At 38.1% G+C, this 22,812-nt stretch overlaps 1 protein-coding gene across 1 annotated transcript in view; it reads left to right on the forward strand.

Moving 5' to 3' along the window:
• Positions 1-22,812, forward strand: part of LOC122790852 (protein-glutamine gamma-glutamyltransferase K-like) — a 346,859-nt gene that overhangs the window by 91,717 nt on the left and 232,330 nt on the right. Inside the window, exons 4-5 of the mRNA XM_044058497.1 lie at positions 15,998-16,116; positions 17,157-17,264. Coding sequence (XP_043914432.1) covers positions 15,998-16,116; positions 17,157-17,264 — 227 coding nt within the window. The remainder of the gene's footprint in view (positions 1-15,997; positions 16,117-17,156; positions 17,265-22,812) is intronic.

The raw sequence follows: 22,812 nt of genomic DNA on the forward strand, positions 1-22,812 counted from the left end.
AATTCCCAACAAGGTTGTCTGCTTTTTGTTTTTGTGAGGGGAATAATAGATGCTTGTTTGTTACAAGAACATTCCAATCATAATGGAAAGACTTGATATGTGTGTTAGGGCCTTTGTGAAAAAGTCTGATCCAAGTTTTAAGTTCAACAATATCTTGGTGAGATGTTTTTTTTTTTTTTTTGTCTAATAACTTACTGATTTAAACAATGCTGTTGCTTTTTATTGTAAATGAAAGGATGGCTTGCAAAGTTCACACACGTGAGTGAAGTTTCTGTTGAAATCCATGCAGTTACTATATGCTGTTTGTGTTATTGGGAGAATTGCACATAGTTCTTGTGGTAGCTGATAGGACACTTTTTGCATGTTGGAATTAATTGTACCATTGTGTTGTATGGTGATTGTTTTTGTTTATGTGGCTTTTTCTACAAGAGTTCAAATGCTTCCAGATTTTCTTTGAGACATTGATGTGTGCTGTTTACTTATTTTTTAAGAATGGTGTTTTTATGATATTTTATTCTTTGTTTTTTTTTTTTGTTTTTTTTTTGTAGTGACTTCTTAATGGGTAAAGTGCTTTATGTCAATTTGCTTGAGTTCTGCAAGGCACCACTATGCATTTCATGTTCTTTGTCTACATCTTTGCCCAAAGAACTGTACATTTATAAGTTTTAGTGCAATGTTACTTTAATGACAACCACCTAATACTTAAACTGTCACAATGTATGAGAGTTATAGTTATATAATGTTATTGGAGTAAAGCCCTCACACAAAAACTTTTCAAATAAAATGTACATTTGTCAGTACCACACAACAGCACACCACATTAAACCATACAAACGATAAAGTTCAAGCCAAACACATAGACCAGCATATGTTGAGACTCATAAAACTAACATGGCTAAACCACAGAGGCCTCCTAAATATAACCTAAGAAATATGTACCCTCAGCAACCTTAGAAACAGAAAAAACAGACAGCAGCAACCATGAAACACACATCTAAAAGTCAGATTGACTCAGCTCAAAAGCTCATGAGGCAAACATCAACACAATCCAAAATCCTAGTCACAGGTGACACCATAGTGAGGCACACCATTCACCATTCACCTGGCTGTGCAAGGAGATGGTCATGGTCAGATGCCTAACAGGTGCACAAGGGTGTAAACAACTTTGAGTCATACCTTCCTGGACTGTATGAAGAGAGACATGATGAAGCTATAGGAATATGTGTCTGAGGAACATATGAACCTGCCTTGAGCTGCATTCTACTATTGCCAAGAATTATGCCGCAATGCAAACAAAAGGTTATTGATTTCAACAACTGGCTTGGCTTGTGATGTCATTCCAAGGGAGTTCCATATATATATATATATATATATATATATATATATATATATATATATTTCGATCTACTTTCAAATATCAAAATACCAAAATCCCGAACTACACAATTTCATGACCACAATGTCGAAAATCTAAGTTTCCAAATGTTGACATTATCAACATTGGAAATGCCGAAAGGAAGGTAATAGTTGTGCAGCATGCTGTCAAATGGTACGGTATTTCTTTAAGGTTACGTAGTTGTTTATTAAAAAGGTATGGCAGCTGTTAAGGTCAGAGGTTGTGCTCTGTTGGGTTTGTATGCAGTTGTACGAGGTTTGGAATAGATGTTCCAGTTTCTCCAGTGGAAGGGTAAGTGTGCTATGTGGACTGGACAGTATATATAAAAATACATTGGTGTAAGTGTTAGTGTAGATTTGCAGCCATACAGCATGGAACAGTATATTTACCATCTTCTTCACTGTAGTGTGGTTTTGGAGTTGATATATTTAAGTAGCAGGGGGTGTGGGGGCCATAGCCTCCCATGTGGAAGTGCAGAGTGGCTTGACCCCCAGCTTAACATAGAGAAGTAGATAGCTGTTTGTTTTTATTTTGTAGTAGTAAAGGGCAGGAAGGTTAGGTTTTGCTTCTTTAGTTTTGATATTTTGAGTGTCGATATCATAAGCATTCCATAGGAGTGGAGACACTGTGGTCTTGAGATTGTGTAGTTCTGGATTTTGCTATTTCGATATTTGAAAGTAGATCCATATATTTATATATATGGATAATATATATATATATATATATAAAATATAAAATCAGTCTGGGAGAAGCCCTGCTCCTAGCCCGCTACCTATTGGCTAAAATATTCCCACCCTCATAGCACGTTTCCAGCATAACAATATATAGTCTGGATAATATAAGTGCATTGCTGAGAAATGCTAGGAGCCTTAACAAAAACTCCTCTCCCGTCAAACACTACTTACCCTGGAAAACATTAATATATGTATCATCACAGATACCTCATTTAAAACCAATAAGAACACTCCATCAGTGCAGGATTTCAATGCCTACCACATATTCAAGCTCACCACATTAGATGAGGGCAATAAAGGAGTTAGTGTATCCATAGTCTTAAAAAAAAATCACCTCAGTACTCATTAGATAACTAATTACTTGAAACTCCTCAAATTCCAACTTGCTGTTAACAAAACTTCTTGTCATATCATATCTCACTATAACACCCCTTCTATGTTCCCCTCAGTCATATCTCGTACCTAACCTGTATGAAGTCCCTGTGCATTAAGCCAAACATCATCCTTCAAGGAGACTTCAGCTACCCTTCCCTTAACTAAGAAACAAGCATTCTCAAACATGTATGTCCAGAAATTTCTGGACTTCATCATTGCAAACTCTTTGGACCAGTTAGTGCACACCCTAACCAAGGGCAATAAAATCCTGATCTTGGTTTGTACCGATATGGTTCAGCATTCCTTCCCCACCAATTGTGACTTCCTCCCTGGTCAAACCAGACCACATATCAGTCACATTCACCTAAAGACTGAAGCAGGAAGCATATCCCAATGCCTAGGTATTCAGAGATTATGTCAAGGCTAATCTACTAAACCTGGATGATGACTTGGCTAAATTCAAAGACCCTTCCATCTTGATAACTCTACTGCTTATACAGAATCATATACTTGCCAGATCCTATGCACATGTAAATAGCTGCATAAATGCTACGTCCAAATTCTATGCACTTGTAAATAGCTGCATAGATACATCTTCCCCCATCAGAAGTAATTCTGACAGGAAATTAAAAAAAAACATTATGGTGAAATCCTGATATACAAAGCTTCTATTACTAAAATAAATGCTGAATGCAAAATTATATTCACACCTGTGAAAGTAGATCCCATATTCAGCCATCTGGGAATCTATGTTGACAATGAACTGTCTTTTGATTACTACATCTCCACTGTTGTAAGGAAATCTTTTTTCATTGCACAGATTTTATCTAAAGGTGTGGTGTCCAGGTCCAGGAGTGTAATTATTCCACTGTACTCTAATCTCAGCAGGCTGATCATTGAATATAATGCCCCATTTTGTATGTAACTGTTCAAACACTTGCCATAAGTGGAATGACCACAACACTTTCTCACAAAAAAAAAAAAAAAACAAAATCAAGGCTGTACATCACAAAAACTATTTAGACTTTCTCAGAACCTTGTCACTGTACTCGGTATCATACAGACTACTAAGAGGTGACCCCTCCCTTTCATACAGAGTCTCAGCAGACCCTATCCTATCCAATCTGTTACACAGTTGCAAGTCTAATGGTAGATGAAAATCCAGTCAAGGGATTTTGCAACTTAAATCAATTATTTTGGAAGAAAAGGTATGAATCACAGAGAGGCCCTCTTCTTTTGAACTTTCTTCCACTCCACATAAAGCAAAATTCTTCTTTCATGCATAGGGAAAACGAGTAAATGCCCCAACAGTTCCTTGTTCTTCCCACCTCTGAGTTACCATTCACAAAATATAAGGGCTAAAAACTAGAACTGGAATGTAAACCTAGCCTTCTTTAAGGCCCTCACAGATCAATAGCCTAGTAAGTACTTTTGAACTTTATTGAACTTTTGAGTTGCTGCTTCTGCTTAGCTGGAAATGAGTACAAGGCTGCAGTCTATTATGGTAAGTTCAAGCAGGAATATGTGCTCTAAGCATACAAATACCTTCTTGTACTAATAGGAATATGCAGCAGGTTTGCCTGTTTGCTGGAGTATTAGAACAGTACAAGTGCTGGAGCGTTCACTTACTAATACTGAATGAATTTGTAGAGAGTGCGTAACCTCTTTGTTAGTATCATCTCAAGAAGCTTATAGTTACCGCTTGTTATTGCTATTGGGTCTAGTGGATTCATTTATATCATACTGTCGTTATTTTATTGTTAGTTTGGCCCTCTTTTGCACTGGATGAGTATGTTTATTTCAAAGACTCTCAGGTTTCTGGCATAGTGACACAGCAGACTGATTTAGTCACAGAACCTAACTCTCATACTATAGGAAAGAATAAAAATGTTAAATTCACCACTCTACCGATAAAATAACTGCCCCTCCCTCCCCCATTTATCTTATCGGCATTGCTTGCATTGGATGAATGTTTTCTAAAAAACTGGCAAAGTAACATAAAAAAAGGAAAGTTAACTAAATCCAAAAACAAAACATTCCAAGTACAGACCAATTACATGGCAAGGCTCTCTGATAAAATGGCCACTAGTAGTATCAAAGAAAATGCTAAACAGATTCGATCAGAAATTTTTAAAATCAGTAATTCCTTGTAAGATTACAAATATGCCAATGACAAGAAACTGGAGGCAACTGAAGAAATAAACAATCAGATGAAATGGTTATTTTGCAAGAGTCGGAGGTGAATACAAAACATAGATGGCAGAATTGGAAGTACTTTTTCCAAGATGTAATGCCAAGCTGACCAAAGTAGAAGACAAGGCGAGAAGGGAAAACTTGCACTTTGTGGCTATACCAGAGAGAGCAGAAGGAGCAGACTTCAATCGTTAGATAAGGCAACAAATTAATAACTGGAACAACAAATTAATAACTGGAATGCTATAAAAGAAAGATGAAACACTAAGTGACAGAGCTCACAGAATGTTTGCTCTGAATGGTACTAGACAAAATTGTCCCAGAGCCACGGTTGTTAAATTCTAAAATTATCAGTTAAAGTAAATCTTACTTACAAAATTATGGCAGAAAGGCAAAATGCTGAACATGGGTTCATCAACATTGTACACAGAGAAGGATTACCCTCTCAACAAGAGACAGCAGAGAATTAAGTTTCTCCCCTCCATCAGGGAGTGCAAAGCCATTGGTTTAAAATGCAAATTATTGTATCCTGCTATACTGAAGGTAGCTTTTCTGGGTGGCAATAAGACTTTCTAGGACAGTGAACAGGCTTTGGGTGAAACTAAGAAGTTCCAGCAGGTGAGGGGAAATGATCGTGCTTCTGTTGTTTGAGCCTCTTCATCTGGAGCCAATGCAGTGGGACTCTGTAGACAGCAGAACAGTGGATCATTAAAGACTTTTCACTATTTAAACAAAAAATTAGAAACAAGATTACTAGATGCCATTCTTTCTAAAAAAAAATGGAAGGCAGTTAGATTTGGTGCAAACGTAAGAAAATATTATTTGTGAGGACCCTGCTGAAGATGAGCAAGGACTGAGTGTAACAGCTGAGTGATGAGTGACCATGGTGGGCTGACCCTGCAGCCCTGCTAAACGCTAATGAGCCATTCCTAGGCATAGGCATATGCTGATTAGCAATGTGCCCTCCCTCACTAGTGTGTGTGTGTGTTTATATACATCCTTAAGCTAATGAGCAAACCATGCAACTTTGGGTCAGAGGCTCCGTTAGTGACTAGAGATAACCTTATAGATGTGGGCTGGGGGGACTACTAGACCAGGGATAACCCTACAGATGTAGTCAGGGGGAAAACTAAACACCAGGGATAACTTCTCATACCTTAACTGGACTTAAACATGATGGGGATGGAGGAATGCTAGATACCAGGAATAACATCTCATGCCTTAATGGCACTTAAACATAAATGAGATGGGGAAAACACTGGGCACCAGGGAGGGTCTCGATCACTTTGTCGAACAATTGATAGAGCAAATCACTGTTCATCGAACCCAATTTAGTGAAAGCTCAATTAAGCGTACAAACATTTCAGTAAAAATATTTGAAGAGAAAATAACTTGTGGGCCAGCTACCAACTATAACAAACACAACAAAATTTTAAACTTTGCAAAGTGGGGGTCTTCACCCCCGCACCCCCCAACTAAATATACCAGCTCCAAGATTGCACTACAGTGGGAAAAGGGCAAATTCACGATAATGGCCAACCAAGTCCTTTCCCCTTGGAAAATTCTTGCTTAAACGGTAATTTGCCTAATTGAGCTTTCACTGAATTAGCTTTGCTGAATAGCAAATCACTTAATTAAGCATTCGACAAACTGATATAGACCCCACCAGGGATAGTCTATATAGTATGCCCTAAAGTCACTTAATTAAAAATAAAAATAGCATTGTGAAGCGAACCACTAGACACCAGGGATAGTATAAAGAGTAAGCCTTCAAGGCACTAAAAGGGATTCCAGCCCCTTAACTTCCCATGTCAACACAGAGGATATTAGTCTTCTCTGCCATCACTAAATACTGGGGATTCAATAAACAAAAAGAAAACATTTTTTTAAAGACAACTACAAAGGGGTAAAAGGATTTGAACTCTTGCTGCAATAAACCTGAGCATTAACCAGCTGCACTAATTAATGCAACAGGTTTTTTAACATATACTGAGAATCTTGGCTGTTATTCAGTGCCTGCAACAGTTCTTGACATACAAGACAGAGGGCAGGGAACATTAGGCATACCTCTCAAACTTATAGTGCTAAAACAAAGACAAAGTCAAAATTAGTGGTGTCACACAATCATGGACAGATTTTAGTTGCTCCTCCTACAAAGTTAGAAAGTCACTAGTAATTATCTGTGATTTACGAGGGCAGCAAAAGGAGACATCTGGTACATTCTGACAACACAGGGACAGGCATGGGGTAATGTGTGTGTGTGTGTGTGTGTGTGTATATGTGTGGGGTGGGTGTGTTCGTGTGTTAATGTTTCAATATGTGTAACTGTCTGTAGGAGAGTGAATGGGGAGTATCTGATCTAAAATTATGCTTCTGCTGCCACTGTTAACTACCACAGGAAAGTACTGATCTGCACTTACGGTAGTTAACAGTGATTCATAGATATGCAAATTAGCCAGTAATGACGTATTTCCTCATTGCAGTAAATGCATCTCTGAATTTCAAAATACAGCATCACAGAAACACAGCCTTTTTACTGCAGCCGTTAACCCGAGGGGTGGGTTTCTTTCTGAATCCCCGGGAATGTCATTGGCGTATAGGATGATGCACTCATAGTAACTCCCCCTAAGCAATTACCATGAACAGTTCCCACTCTTACCATCCTCCTCAGAGCAGTGTGCAAACAGTGAGTATATTCGAGTCATACTCCATCAATTAATTCTAAACCTCAGTCTCTATTATTTCTGCTGACAATAATTCCACTGCCTCCCACACTAATTATATACTACAAGAATTTAACCCTCTCTCCTCCATCTACCAATAAAATCTGTCTTTAAAATATATCAGCATTATATCAACTATTGTTAATACCCTACAAAAGAACCATAACTAGCAAGCAAGCTTATATCACACTATCCCTGTCTGCAAATATTACCCAATCCACATGAATTGTGTACCTCTATCTCTCCTTTGTAATTTTTTAACTATCTTGTCTTCAGACTAAGTCATGCCCATGTGTGACTCATGCAGCACAATGCAGACATCAATGCACTGATCAAAATGTGACCCAAACTCCAATCAGATACTTACTCACCTATTTCAATAACTACAACATCACATGTTTTAACAAAACTGGAACCAGGATAGGCAGTATATGCTCCTCACTAAATGTGCAATAAACTAGGGCAAAGTTGATAACTGTTCTACAAAAGATGAAATCAGGCTACATTGGCTAATCCTAAATCTCTCGTTACAGCTGGAACTCATTTTTGACAGCAGCTGTGGTCTTTTACTCACAACCTGTCTCCCTCACATACTGCAGACATTGGATGTAGTCTATTACCTACATACATCTCACTCACATATTTCAGAAATCTTATACATTCCCTCTTAGTTCACAATTACTCTAGAAAGAATGTTCTAATCCTAGGGGACCTCAATACCAACTTCCTGCAGTACCGTAAAAATGACCTTAACAGCTTTTTCCCCAATCTTTAGATCTACCAGCATATCAAACAACCCACCAGACTTCATCAGACAAGTAAGATTAACACACTCCCAGACATCTTCATATTTATTCAGCCTCCCATTACATTGACTTGCTCCTTAAAAAGAAACAACTTCTTACCATTTTTATTCCACTTCCAAACCCCCAGCAATCTGACAACATGCTGAGAACACCAGTAGTAATAATATAAACTATCCATTAATATGTATCATCACCACTGTCAATGAGGCAGCCACGTTTCTTACAGAAACACTGTGCCACATACATCTGTTCCTTCCACAGAAATTTAGATTTTGCAAAGCTAAACATCTAACACAGCTAATTCCTGAACTCCAGCATCTTCTCAAGGAAAGAGACAATGCTTGGAAAGCCTAGCAACAGTTTAATTTCACAAGTGACCCCAACAAATCTAAACATTTATGCAACAAAGCTAAAAAAAAACAGTCAAGAGATCTAAAGCCATTTAGCTAAACAATCAACAAATCTATTCTTTCTCTGCTCCTAGACATTTCTGGAAAGAGGCAAATCATTCACCTGGCTACACAAAAAAAACAATGTTCCACCTGCACTTGTGACATACAGGCATAAAGCCCTGACTGGTGGTCTGGGTCTGATTAGTGGCTTCAGAACTTGATAGTACAGGCAAGGACAATGGGTGTTCCCATCCTGGGGGGGGGTGCATGTGCTGAGGACACATTCACACTGCTGATTTCCTCATTGGAGACTGGGAAACAACAGCGCTTGTACTGTCTGTGTGTGTGCTGGGCAGTCCTGCTGAGGTTAGTCCCTGCAGAAAGTTAGCAGTGGAGAAATGTCCACACTCAAGGTGTTACTAGGCAGTCTGAGGTGGGAATGTAAAAGAAATCACTCCTTGGCAACAGTATGGTATTGTCCTAGGTATTTTGATCTCACCAACCCCAAACATAGGTTGGAGTTAGTCCAAGGGAGGCTAAGTCAGAGTCAGTAGACCTGGTGGACAAGGAGAGGCCCCGGGAATACCCGGTGGTCAGCTGCAGGATATCAAATATGTCCAAAAAAATCTTGAACTTAACTGCCTCCAACCTTCTAGCAGAGTTTAATACTAGCCCCACTCCATCCCCAGCTTATGTGCCCATGTCATCACCATCAGAACCATATACACAACCTTTCTATTTCAAGATTACCAAGAAAATGCATTGACATACTACTGCAGTCTTTACCCAGAAATGGCAATCCTGCGAACCAAGTATTAGTTTAAGGGTGTACACACTTATGCAACCAGCTTATTGTACATTTTTTATTTTTTATATTTTTTCCCCTAACAGATTTGTTTGTTTTTCAACTGAATTGTGCAGATTATAGGTCACATTAAATGTAGGAAAAGTTTTGAAATGATTTATTGTGGTCTCACTTTTTTATATCACAAAAAACTGGCATTTTAACAAGGGTGTGTACACTTTTTCTATCTACTGTGTGTGTGTGTGTGTGTGTGTGTGTGTGTGTGTGTGTGTGTGTGTGTGTGTGTGTGTGTGTGTGTGTGTGTGTGTGTGTGTGTAAGGGATTTTTTTCCTAGATACAACAAATTGTAGCAGGAATGCCTCAAAGATCCATTTCTGCATGAGTACTGTTTTATATCTTCACTAAGTCTCACCCTGCTGAAAGCTGCAGACCATGCTTTTAAATCAGCTGTTAATTGTTGTCTCGTCTTTTGAAGAAAAAAGTTTCAGATTATCTAACAATCTTTTGTGAAGAGGGTACTGTTTCTGCATAAGTGCACACAGTTCTAACCACCTTCCCATTACTGGAGATGTCTAATATAACAAATCTCCCAGGACATACAACTTCTTCTTCTTCTTTTGGCTTTTTCCCAGTTAGGGGTCGCCACAGCAGATCATCTGTCCACTCATGATTGGCAGTGAAGTTTTATAGTGTCAAGTTGCCAGCCTGGCACCCAACCTTCCACAGAAGGCACACACACACACACACACACACACACACACACACACACACACACACCTAGGGCCAATTTAGAGTGTCCAATCCACCTACTGCATGTCTTTAGGATGTGGGAGGAAACCGGAGCACCCGGAGGAAACTTACACAACCACAAGGAGGACATGCAGACTCCACACAGAAGGCACCCCAGCCGAGAATCAAACCGGAGAACCTCTTGCTGTGAGGTGACAATGCTAACCGCTGCACCACCGTGGCCGCCCTCCCAGGACATACAACAACGACATCTATTTCTCATTCTTCTATGTGTTATCATTAGAATCTCAGAGCATTCTTCCCCTTTTGGGTGTATTATAAGCAGTGCATATATTGTCTCAGTTTGTCCCCACTGTAATAATTAATCATCTAACAAACATACAGCATCACAGACACGTGTTTTAATCCAATTTTCAACAAATAATCTTCACAACTGAGACCTTACCTTTAAACATCACATTCTAGTCACCCCCTACTGTTTTTATCTTCATAATATTTCTAAATGTTCATTTCTCTTTGTAATGCTAGCACCTTTTGCAGTAGAGGTGTTTTGTTCACCTTTACATAACAAAACTTTCTTCCAGCAAAGACCCTATTTTCAAAACCCTGGTAAGAAGTAAAATAATACCACCATCCCTCTTAAATGTCCAGACTTTCACTGAATGTTCAGATTTTTGCCTCATATTTTTGTTCTTTTCCTCATAAAATGTGTAGTTTTCTCGCAAAGCACTGAGGATTAAAGTCACTAATTAATGACATACATTTAAGTTTCAGACTTCATATCCTTCAAAAATGCATGCCAACACAAACCCTCTTATACTAGCAACTTTTTAAGTTAATAAGAGTAACATTTAAAATATGTTCCTATTTTTAGGCCTTTATCACCCCATTACTTTAGACTTTGTCCAGATTTTTGTGCTATGAAGTTGAGAGGGATGAATACCACAGAGTGGAGTGACATGATAGGTTTACAAGTATGGGATTAATAAGGGAATATAAAAGAGTCCATATTCCATTGGCACACAGTGGCAGACTAGATCTTGTTGACTTTTGTTGAATCAAGAGCAGAAAGGGTTTCTAATAAAGGACTAATGAGTGGGCATTACAGTATAATAACAAACAATTTCAGGTGATGAGCTGACATATTAAGAGAAAACTGGATGTCAAGACTTGGTAGAGTTTTGACTCCCAGAAAATGAAGAGATGTATATACTTGGCCCCTCACTAAGCAACTAAGTTTAGGAAATTCAGAATATTTTTACCTGGAAAAACCTCCATCATTATTTTTGCATCCCTAACAGACTACACAAGCTCTTTCCCCCTGTTAGTGTGTGGCATGCTGGAGGTATGAGATGCAGGATTTCGGAGACTGGCTGCATATATTGTGCAGATGCTCTAGGCTGGAAAACATTAAGGAAGATCTGTAGCTAGTAATTACTTAGATATGAGGATACATAATAAAATTGGCAAGAGATCTTATTAAGTTGGGACACAGAGTTTAAATAACCATTACAAAGATCAGAATAAGAATTGGCAGATGGGTGAACAAGAAAACATGGGAACTTTAGTAGTATAAACTGGGGATGAGTCCCCATAATGAGAGCACTTGACAAGTTTGATATATGTTAATAACAAACTGAAAGTGGCCTGCCTTTATTACTGTTGGACTATCTAGTGGACTATCTTTATTACTGTTATATATGGTTATTTGTAAATTTCTTTTTGGAGCTTTTATCCCCGGGCCTCCGCTGAAAATGGGTCCTTGGCCCAGATGGATCTTCCCGGTAAACAAATTTAAAATAAAATAAATAAATAATGTATTTTTCTGTTTAAGATTAAGATAGAGTATGCTACTGATCACTTTCTTTAGTTTTGTATTGTATGTGAAATTAGTACAAGGAACATGTTGTTTCTTCTGCATCATGACTGCTGAATAAAATAACGTTTGAGTAAAATAAAAAAACACCAAAAAAGGGCTTGTTGTCTATAAGACAAATTTATTTTGTAGATATATCCTCTTTTTCTTGTCCCCATTACATTACTCATGACCTTTTGTTCTGCTAGAGTAGTTACTAAAACCATAGTATCATTACTAATACAGTCTTTAGTAACAATTTCATGCTTGCTTTATAAATCTTCTGTATTTACATTCTCATCTTCCTCAGTCTGTTTTCCCTTTTCCTTACTTCCAAATCACAGGCAAACTGAAAATGCGTTTGACTACTACATTGTTTGTATGTTAGCTTGGTGTGTCCCCTCTCTCTATACTGTTCACTGTGTTATTTTTTTTTTTACATTGCTGTATCCAAATTCTATATAATACTATCAAGATTTAGGTTGCACTGCATACTTCAAAGTCCTTCTGCAAAAACTATGCTCACAATATTCTCCAAATGAATAATTTGATTATTCTTCACTTTTAGGTCAACTAACACTTTACATCACCCAGTCCATATAACCTCAGCATCAAACTTTTTTTTTAACTTCTATAACATTAACCGCTATTTGCATAAGTAACATCAAATCTTTTCTATAGTCAAAACATCTATTTTAAACCACAAGATAATAGTTTTGCATTTTTTATTGTCATATTTGTTACATTATAAGCATTCTACAGCTGTACAAACTTTGTTGCATTAAACAAATTCACTGTCAGTCCCAGCTCTGTGGCATAGGGACGGACCTCTGACTATGACCTTGACAGCTTGAGTTTGACTAGTGACTCAAGCTCTGGAGGAGCTGACACGGGGGGGGGGTACTAAACAGTTTGTATCAGCATGCCCATTCAGGGAAAGGGACTAGGGTTGGGCATTTACCCAGACTCACCTTCACTCATACCTCTCAACTTCTTAGTGTACAAAATGTGGACAAAGCCTAAAATAATGGGGGGACAAAGGTCCCAAAATAGGGAAAGATTTTAAACATTGCTCTTATAAGTTTAGAAAGTTGTTAGAGTAACAGGATTTGAGTTAGCATGCATTTCCTGAAGGATATGAAGTCTGTAACTTAAATGTATGACATTATATACTGACTGCAATCCTCAGTGATTTGACAGACCACCACAATTTTTATGAGGAACAGACCAAAAATATTAGGCAAAAATCTGGACAGTCTGAGAAAATCTGGACAGTTGAGAGGTATGCCTTCCTGGCTGAGCCATTGTTGGAGACCAGAGTCACATAAATGTGCTGTCTTTAAGGGCTTTGGTTGACTCCCACACAGGTGTGGGCAATTCCACAGTAAGGCAGCTCCATGCCTTCCCTTGCATGCTACAGACATGTACAGGATGGGGAAATATGGATAGAGAATAACAAAAGAAAGCCCTCTGACTTTGTGATCATCTTTTACACCATAGGAACAAATAGATTGGGTGCAGCTCCCAGTCAGCAGGGAATGAATGGGTCATGTAGACCATGGGAGACTGATGCTTGGCTTGCACTAGCGACAAAAGTAAATAAATAAATTTGCATGAAAGAAACAAAATTCACTGCCAAAACTAACATATAAGAAAGTTTTCTACCCTAAATATATTTAATTTGTGCTTCAGAAAAAAACAAACAGGTTCTCTACAGAGTGCCAGACATACAGCCTGTCTATTGCTTCTCTAATTCATAGGTAAGTACTAGGCTAACTGACTTTGTAGGCCATTTAAGCCTAGACAATTTCCCTCAAAGGTAAGAATCAAACTCTGTATCTTGTGTCTGTGAGGTGAACACCTTAACCATTCTGCTAAACACCAATTGTTTTGAATTCTTATCAGAGCTCCTGTACAGTCTGATGTTGCTATTTGGCTGTCTCGGTCTCCTAAAACTCACTTTCTTCCACTCAGTCATGTAGAATCTCACTGTTCTCTCAACTGCTGCTGCCACTCTCACTGTTGCTGTTCTTTATAGGATGAACAGTAGACAATACATTACAGGAAGCACTTACACTTCTGATTCCTAGTGGGACTAATGTAGTCAACAAAAGTAAATAAGTAAAAAATAAATAAGGGTTCCATTGTAAATAGATAAACAACATAAGGGTCAGTGTATACATATGCTGCACTGCAGGAGGGTTGCAGCACATGGTTTTCACAGAGCATAAGGAGGCCCAGCAGAAAATGGCTGCAATGTACAAAAGTCATAGCGTACAAGTCTCACAGATAGCAAGAATCACAGTGCATAAGGAGGCCCAGCAGAAAATGGCTGCAATGTACAAAAGTCATAGCGTACAAGTCTCACAGATAGCAAGAATCACAGTGCATAAGGAGGCCCAGCAGAAAATGGCTGCAATGTACAAAAGTCATAGCGTACAAGTCTCACAGATAGCAAGAATCACAGTGCATAAGGAGGCCCAGCAGAAAATGGCTGCAATGTACAAAAGTCATAGCGTACAAGTCTCACAGATAGCAAGAATCACAGTGCATAAGGGCTACATTGCATAACATTTTTAGCACACGAGCTGTGGGGCATGAGGATTACAACACACAAAGATCACAGTACATAACAGCCCCAAAGTAGATGGTCCACGGCATGAAAATAAACACGCATTGACTGAGGTACAACATAAAGGCTTTTTCAAAGATATGGGATATGAAGCAGCCTTTCTAATGTAGTAGTGGGTTCAAGTTTATTGAGTAATTAAAAAAAGTATGAGAGAGACTGATATCTATGCTAGCAGTGAATATGCAAATCCAAACGTTAACTGGAAGCAAATCCATAAGGGGCCTTATGTAAATTTGTGAATGTATTCTGTTCAGAATCATCCTTAAAGATTGATCAGCTAGGATGCCATTGAAGCCACCAGCTGTGTGTGTGTGTGTGGGGGGGGGGGGGGGGTAGATGGGACACGTGCTTATCAGTTAAGTATATTTGTATGTTTAGCTAGGAAGTATGTCATCCTTGTCTAAATCCATGCAGTGTTAATAATGTACAAAACTGTTCTTCAATTATAAACACCCTGAACAAAGGTAATTTTGTGATTTGATCTTTTAATGAAGTTTTTATTTCTCTAATTTGATTTTTAATCAGTAGTTCATAATATAGAGGCCTGCTAACTATTTTTTTGGTTTCTACTCTTTGGATTATTTGTACAAATTATCAGTATCCTGCATAGTGGCATTAAATGTTTAATTAAATGTGGCATTAAATGTTTTTCTACAGCATGCTTAAACAGACAAGAAGTTTACAGACATATTTCTGTAACATGTCTACCTGTAAACAAGGGCAGCAGGGTTTTGAAAATGAATACCGTTGGTACATCATAACCTGCTGTTATATTTATATCTGGACTTCAATGCTTTACAGGTATCAGTCAGAACTTGTTTTTAGGGAAATATTATCCATTGAGCTGTATCCTTGAGTATCGGTCTGTTTACTATTTCTTATGGTTAAGCATAAGTACGTGAGCATGACATTTAGTGATTTTTTTCCCTTGTCCTGGGTGCAGATATTGTCTTGTGCATTCCTGCTCCCTGGTTCCCCACATGTGCACACGTATAAGCTAAAACCAGAAATATAAGAAAAAATGTTCATTTACTACATCTAATATGCTAATAACAGAGGCAGAATTTCCCTAAGTCCATAGAATGGTAGTAAGACAAATGATAAATATGCCAACTGTGCATAACAGAGCAGTGAGTCATTTTAGTATGTGTAAAGAGTGGTAAGCTTAAGCTATTTCATCTGACACCCATCTTCTGAAGGGGGAGAGTCTTAACTTTTAAGTGGCACAGGGTGGTAAATCTCAGTGAATGTACTGTCAGGGATGAAAAATGTTGAATTTGTCAGAAGAGAAACCACATGAAATCTTAAAATCCATATATATTTATTTCTGATGCAGATGACACTGTCTTCATGAACAATGAGCAATGGCGACAGGAATACGTGCTGAATGAGTTCGGAATAATATATCGTGGATCAGTTAATCAGAATAGTAGCATGAAATGGAGTTACGCTCAGGTCTGTAAAGCAGTATAAAATGAATATTTAGACATGATACATAGAAAATATTAGAAAAGAGAATGCTAAGGAAGAAAAAGGGGAATATATTAAGGGAAGATGAGGATGCTAAGCAAAGATGAATTACAGAAATGGAGCAACACAACACCAGAGAGCAATAACAGTAGAAGGGAGGTATGACAGGAACAGCTGCTTAGACAGCTGGAGAACAATGAGGCAACAATCTCTAATAGCTAAATGGTGATTTTATTACCTTGAAAGCAATTTTTTGAAAGCAGTCTTATGATCAGGAACACGAACCTTGCTTGAGGCATTAAAATAAGGGTTAAAGGCAGGTCATCTGGCCTTGATTTGAGAACATACAGAAAATGAGCCTACTAGCAGTCTGTCTGCATAGCTGGCATTTGTAAACCACACCATTAAAATATGCTATCTTAGCATAAAGGATCTGCCTTCAACCCATTGTGGTAGGCTGTCATACATGGTACTGAACCTTAAAACTTGGGGTGTCTCTGCATAGTGTGTGTTTCTCATATTGCCGTATGCCCGTGTAAATGTATAAATGACAGTCTGTATACTCAGTGTGCACTTGCGTGTGTGCTTGTTTGTATGCGGATGATTTGTGCCTGTGATCTGTGACTGCATAATCATCTGTATATGTCTAGGGGTGCAAAATTTTGATGTAACACTATACATGTATGTTTGTCAATATGCTTATCTGTAACATATTTTCTTGTGAGGCAGTGCATAAAAGTGTGTGTGTGTGTGTGTGTGTGTGTGTGTGTGTATATATTTATTTTTTTCTTGCATTTGCTAATACTTGTGTGCACATTCAATCCTTTATGCCTCTGTTTTTATATCAGTGCTAGCAAGCACATCTGTGTATAATTTTGCAATGTTTGCACGTGTTTCACTTATGTGAATTTATGCAAGCATATGACCAGTCATACCCCTCCTCATTCTAGTTATTTTTTCTTTGATTTAATTTCATGCTTGAATTCATCAGTGTCTAATCATATGTTTACTGTTTTTGCTTTCAGTTCGCAAAGTCCATTATGGATGCCTGTTATTACACTGTTGATAGAGCAGGCCTAACTCTCTCTGAACGTAAAGATCCTGTTGTTGTAGCACGGAAAATGTCTGCTATGGTAAGATGGTGCTTATTGGTAACCTGTTTACACTTTCCTAAACATAGCACTTGTGTTGGAGCTGTCAGAAGATGTTAGAAGAGATTAAAATATACCAGAGAGAGCAAAGTGTGCCTATTGTCAATCATGAAATCAGTGTTACCTGTAACTAGGAGCTGCCAGTTACTATATTCAGAGCTGCAAACAACATGCTAATGTAGCGATGAGAAGGAGATTAAATCCTAGTTAACTTTAGATCCAGGTTTGTTATGTTAAGGTAAGGTTCTGTTCCAAGGCATGTGACATTCAAATACCACTGCAGCTGATTCTTAAACTGTACGCTGCCTCTGCTCTCCTGTCTGTGGGTTTGAATCTTACAAATACTGGTCATATTTATAATCACTTGGGTTTGGTGTAGCATGACTAATTATGCTGGGATTGGTCAATTTATGACTGCTTATAATGAACTCTCAGGAGAACTTGGATCCCCTGCAGTAATGCAGCCATCTTCTGCATCTTGAAAGCTGCAAGCAGGTGAGATATGCACTAGGCAGCAAAACTGATTCTGCTGAACTATCACTGATACTTCTCAAGTGCTATAGCTTAGATCTTTGGATTAAAGTATTCAGATTTGGAGATAATATGTCTGTCACTTTGAAGTGACTTTAAATAGAAGTGATTCATAGGCAAAAGATATTACTGCTGTAAGGCGGGTTTTTGTTTTCTGGTGTTTATCAAGAAACATATAATTGAATTTGTTTCATAGGTAAATACTGGGCTAGCTGCCCTTGTGAGCCATTTTAAGCCTTACCCCATGGCAGCTGACTCTTACTTTTATAGTTTAGTATTATGACTGAGAACAGTGGTATGGTACAACTCATATAAGGGTTAATAACTCTGTTTTTGTAATTGTTTACTATTATCATTTCAACAACCCCTTTGAAAACCCCTTTTCAACAGCCTACTACAGGAATATGACTGGTCACCCCAGGAGCGGCCTTAGGTCAACTGGTGCCCTAGGCAAAAGGGCTCCACAGCGCCCTCCACCATACCACCCGGTGCCCCCATCCTGGTCTAACTACACCAAATAAATACTGGAAAAGTGCCCTTGCTAGAACGGAGCCCTAGGAAACCACCTAGTTGGCCTATGCCTAAGGCCGGCTATGGATCACCCCTAAAAACACTTAATTTGGATCTTGCAGTTCAGTACTTTAACAATAGGGTTGCCAGCTTTCTTTGTGGCTAAAACTGGACTAAGGTCACACCCCTCACATCACTCATAACTAATAACTAATAACCCATTCCCACCCCTCTTCCATCCATGCTTCACCCATTTTGTGACATCACTGTGACATCAGCTTATGGGAACGCCCTCTTTTTCTGTTCCAGAGGACTGCTTTCAGACGATTTCTCCCCAGTTGCCATACTGTCTTCTGCTTTACTTCTGCAGTGATTACAGATATTTGGATTTAATTTAAAACATTTATTTTAAATTTTATAGCACAAACCACTGATACACATTTGCTAAAGAAAGCAATACAGTCTCACAATGAAAACAGACTTAGCATTAAAACTACTCTTCTATAATGATTATTTGGATTTTATTTTTTACATTTTACAGCACAACGATGCACAAACACTGACAGACATCTGGTAAACAATGCAATACTGTCTCACAATGAAAATAAACTTGGCAATGGCATTAAAACTTCTCTACCCTTGAAACTCACATTCATTGAAACAACATTGAAACCCACACCACATCCAAAGAAAATGCATGGCCACGGATGGATAAAGATTATCTTAGGTTTGTTTGCAAATCATAGGCCCCTTGCACACAAAACAAGAAACATACATGTGTTCTTTTCTTTGATACACCTTCCTGACTTTATTAAATTATATTCCTTGTATAATACAGAACACTTGTTAGAGTGCATTTTAAATTTATTGTTTGAACATTTTTCCAGTAGACTGTACTGTAGGCAATGAAACAAAATATATGAACCAATAATGACAAAACTGCCCAATTCAGAACATTTCCATCATAAAAGTCTACTTCCACACCAACACTATAAATAGAAAAAAAAATACTTTTTTAAGGGCATTCTTCTTTAAGAACGCCCTTCATGTCCGGTCGCACAGATGCAGAAGCCAAGATTGTTTACATCTTCGTCTTCCACATGGGTATAATTTGAATACCAAAAGACATTTGGACTATGCAGTGGACTACCATGAACAGTCAAACAAGTGAGAGGTAGGGGTGTGTGCGTGGGTGTGTGTGTGTGTGTGTGTGTATGTATGTGTGATGTATGATTTACTGGATGTGATAACTATAATCTAAACATTCTTGACATTCAGCTATACAACAAGTTGCCAAAAAAAGTAGTCTCAAAATGTTTAAGCAAAAGTTCAGTATAATGCACATTTCACCCAACAACCAAAACAGAAAAATGGACACAAAAAAATTTTTTATTTTGTATTGGGAAGAACTCCTCTATCAATCCTGCATGTAACCAAGAGCCCTGTTTGCATCTTGTTTATTGTGTTTTGTCTCCAAGTTATACACTTCAGATTTAGTAACCTCCTTCTGGAGATAACAAAGTTTTAAATGAAAATGTTTAACCAGTCATAATCACCTAACCAGCATTTAACATATTCTCTTTTACTTACACAATGTATGTGATAGTATAGAAACTGGTGCTTGATTTAATAAATTCAAATGCATGTGAACATTTTTTTGTAGCAGAAGTAAATATTAGTTCTCTCCAGGTATTCTCTTACACATAAAACACGCACACGCGCATGCACACACACACACACACACACACACACACACACACACACACACACACACACACACACACACACACACACACACACACACACACACACACACACACTTCATTCAAATGTTGGCATCTGAAAAGAAAACCCGTCTTATCACTCACACACACACACTACCTTTGTGCTGGCTTCTGAAATTGCTGCCTTCCCGTAAGTCAAGTTGATGAATTCCCCGAAGTGAAATAATATCCAAAGTCGGTTAATGCTGGGCTTCTGCTTCTCGCTCGCACTACATGCTGGGCTTCTGCTTCCCGCTCGCACTACCAGAAGTGAGCTCATTGAGCTCAGTTCCGACAGACTGGTAGCCGCGCATGTGATGATGTCAGCACCGCAATATTTAAAACCAAAAGTCTGGTTTTGATTGAAATTTCTAACCGGACAATTTGTCAAATAATCAGACAGTCCAGTCAAACACGGACAGCTGGCAACCCTATTTAACAATGCATTCTTACAAAGTTTAAGTAGTCTTGCTCCTTTCAGGAAAATACGTTCCAAGGCCAAACACCTTCCCTACTTAGCTAAAGAGACTATCATCCTTTTAAAACAAAGGGGCAAAGCCTGGACTCGCTATCACAAAAAACAAAATAGTAACAATTATGCAACTTACTGAAAGCTTAGAAATCAGGCCAAAAGTCAAATTAGACAGGACAAAAAGACCTATTTCCAATCATGTCAACAAAAATACCAAAACAACCCTCAAATATTCTGGCAATCAATCAATCTCCTCCTACAACCAGGAAAACCAACCACCCCTCCTCCAATAACTGACAACACTACTGACTGTATAGCTACTCAGTTCAGTACCCACTTTATTACCCCCATCATCTCATTGCTAAATAACAAAGTCAGCTCCACACTTTCCCTACGACCCCCCCGACCCCAATACTCATCCTTTCACTCTTACATCAGTCCCAACTAATTACATTCAAAACCTCCTAACTAAAATAAAACCAAGTACTCCTGCTGCAGATCAATTAACTAGTGAATTTCTTAAACTTCCTACTAAATTTATCTCCTATCCTATATCTCTTTTTATAAACTGCTCTATCTCCAAACAATATGTCCCCCTTCTTTGGAAAATGTCTCATGTCATACCCCTTCGCAAAGGAGGCCCCTCTACTGACCTTTCTAACTATAGGCCTATAGCTATACGTTCTCCACTTACCAAAATCTTAGAAAAATGCCTACACAGACTCTAGACCACCTTCTATCACATAACCTTCTATCTTCTACTCAGCATGGCTTCCAACCCAAACACAGCACTAACACTGCCCTATTAAGTTTCACCAGTACTGTTAACCTACTCAAAAACAACAACCACATTGTCTCCGCCACCTTCCTTGACATGGTATCTCATCAAATACTCATTAACAGGCTTGCCTCTCTCAGTTTCAGCTCTAATACACTTCGGTGGTTTCATAGCTACCTCTGTAGCTGCAAACAAGCAACCTTATAGGATCATAAACTATCTCTTCTGCCCGTCTCAGTTGGCGTTCCTCAAGGGTCCATCTTAAGCTCACTCCTGTTTATTATCTTTACCAATGATCTCTATACTGAAGCATCACCTGCCTCTATCATTCAATATATGTAGATGATGCTTCCCTTGTTTGCTCTGGTTCATCAATAAATGAACTCCAAGCAAAGTCTCAGACTGCCCTTAATAACACTGAAAAATACCTCTCAAACCACCAACTTATTCTAAACCCAAACAAGACCAAACTTATGTTATTTTCTAATTCCTCTAAGAAAAACAACAAAATCATCTCTCTATCTTTGCCTCTAATGGTACAAAATTGAACCTTTCGAATATACTAAACTCCTTGGTGTTACCCTAGACTGTAACCTAAAATTTGACAGACACATCGCCTTAACAATTAAAAAAGTACATACAAAATTAGGTGCTCTCTACAGGGCTAAGCCTTATCTTTCTAATCATGCTAGAATAGCTTACAGCTAGAACTCACCTACTTTCCACCCTTCTCTACTGTTCACAAGTCTTCACAAACCTTTGAAAATCTGATCTAAATAGCCTTGAAGTTTGCTATAATAAAATTACCAAATTTGCCACTAACCTACCCCATAGAGCCCACCATTGCATAGCCCTTCAAAAACTAAACTGGATTGAACTCCCAAACTTACTAGCCCTAAACCAACTTAAAGTAGCTCACTCCATTATTCATTATCTCAACTATTACCCAGCCCTATCAAACCTCATACAACCCTACTCCAACCTTAGGCTAAGCACACAAACTTCCCATCTACTGTTTTTTCCACTTATGTAGCTCAATATTGTCTGATTCTATTGTTCTACTGATATTATATTTGTCTATTTTTGTGACTTGTACTGTGACTTTAAATTTGTATTAATCTGATTTTTACACTTTACACTTTACTATATATAAGGTATTACTTTCATTAAAGTTTTTGTAATATTGTAATTAGCAAATTTTGAGTATAAATATTGTAAACATTGTTTTGGGACCTTTTCTCCCCGGGTGTCTGCTGAAAACGGCTTGCTTTTAGCCCAGTCAGATATTACCCAGTTACCAAATGTAAAATAAATAAATAAATACAATTTTATAGTATTTGCTTGATAATGGAGCTATAGAGAGGTGTTGGTAGCTTTTGATAAGAGGATTTATATTTAGTACACAATCTGAATTTTCCCTTCTATGTTATCTATATTTTTGTTATTTTCTATAAAGTGTACATTTCTCGTGGGCAG

This window comes from Protopterus annectens, chromosome 16.part0 (assembly GCF_019279795.1).
Source record: "Protopterus annectens isolate FY-2018-M chromosome 16.part0, PAN1.0, whole genome shotgun sequence".
NCBI lineage: Eukaryota > Metazoa > Chordata > Ceratodontiformes > Protopteridae > Protopterus > Protopterus annectens.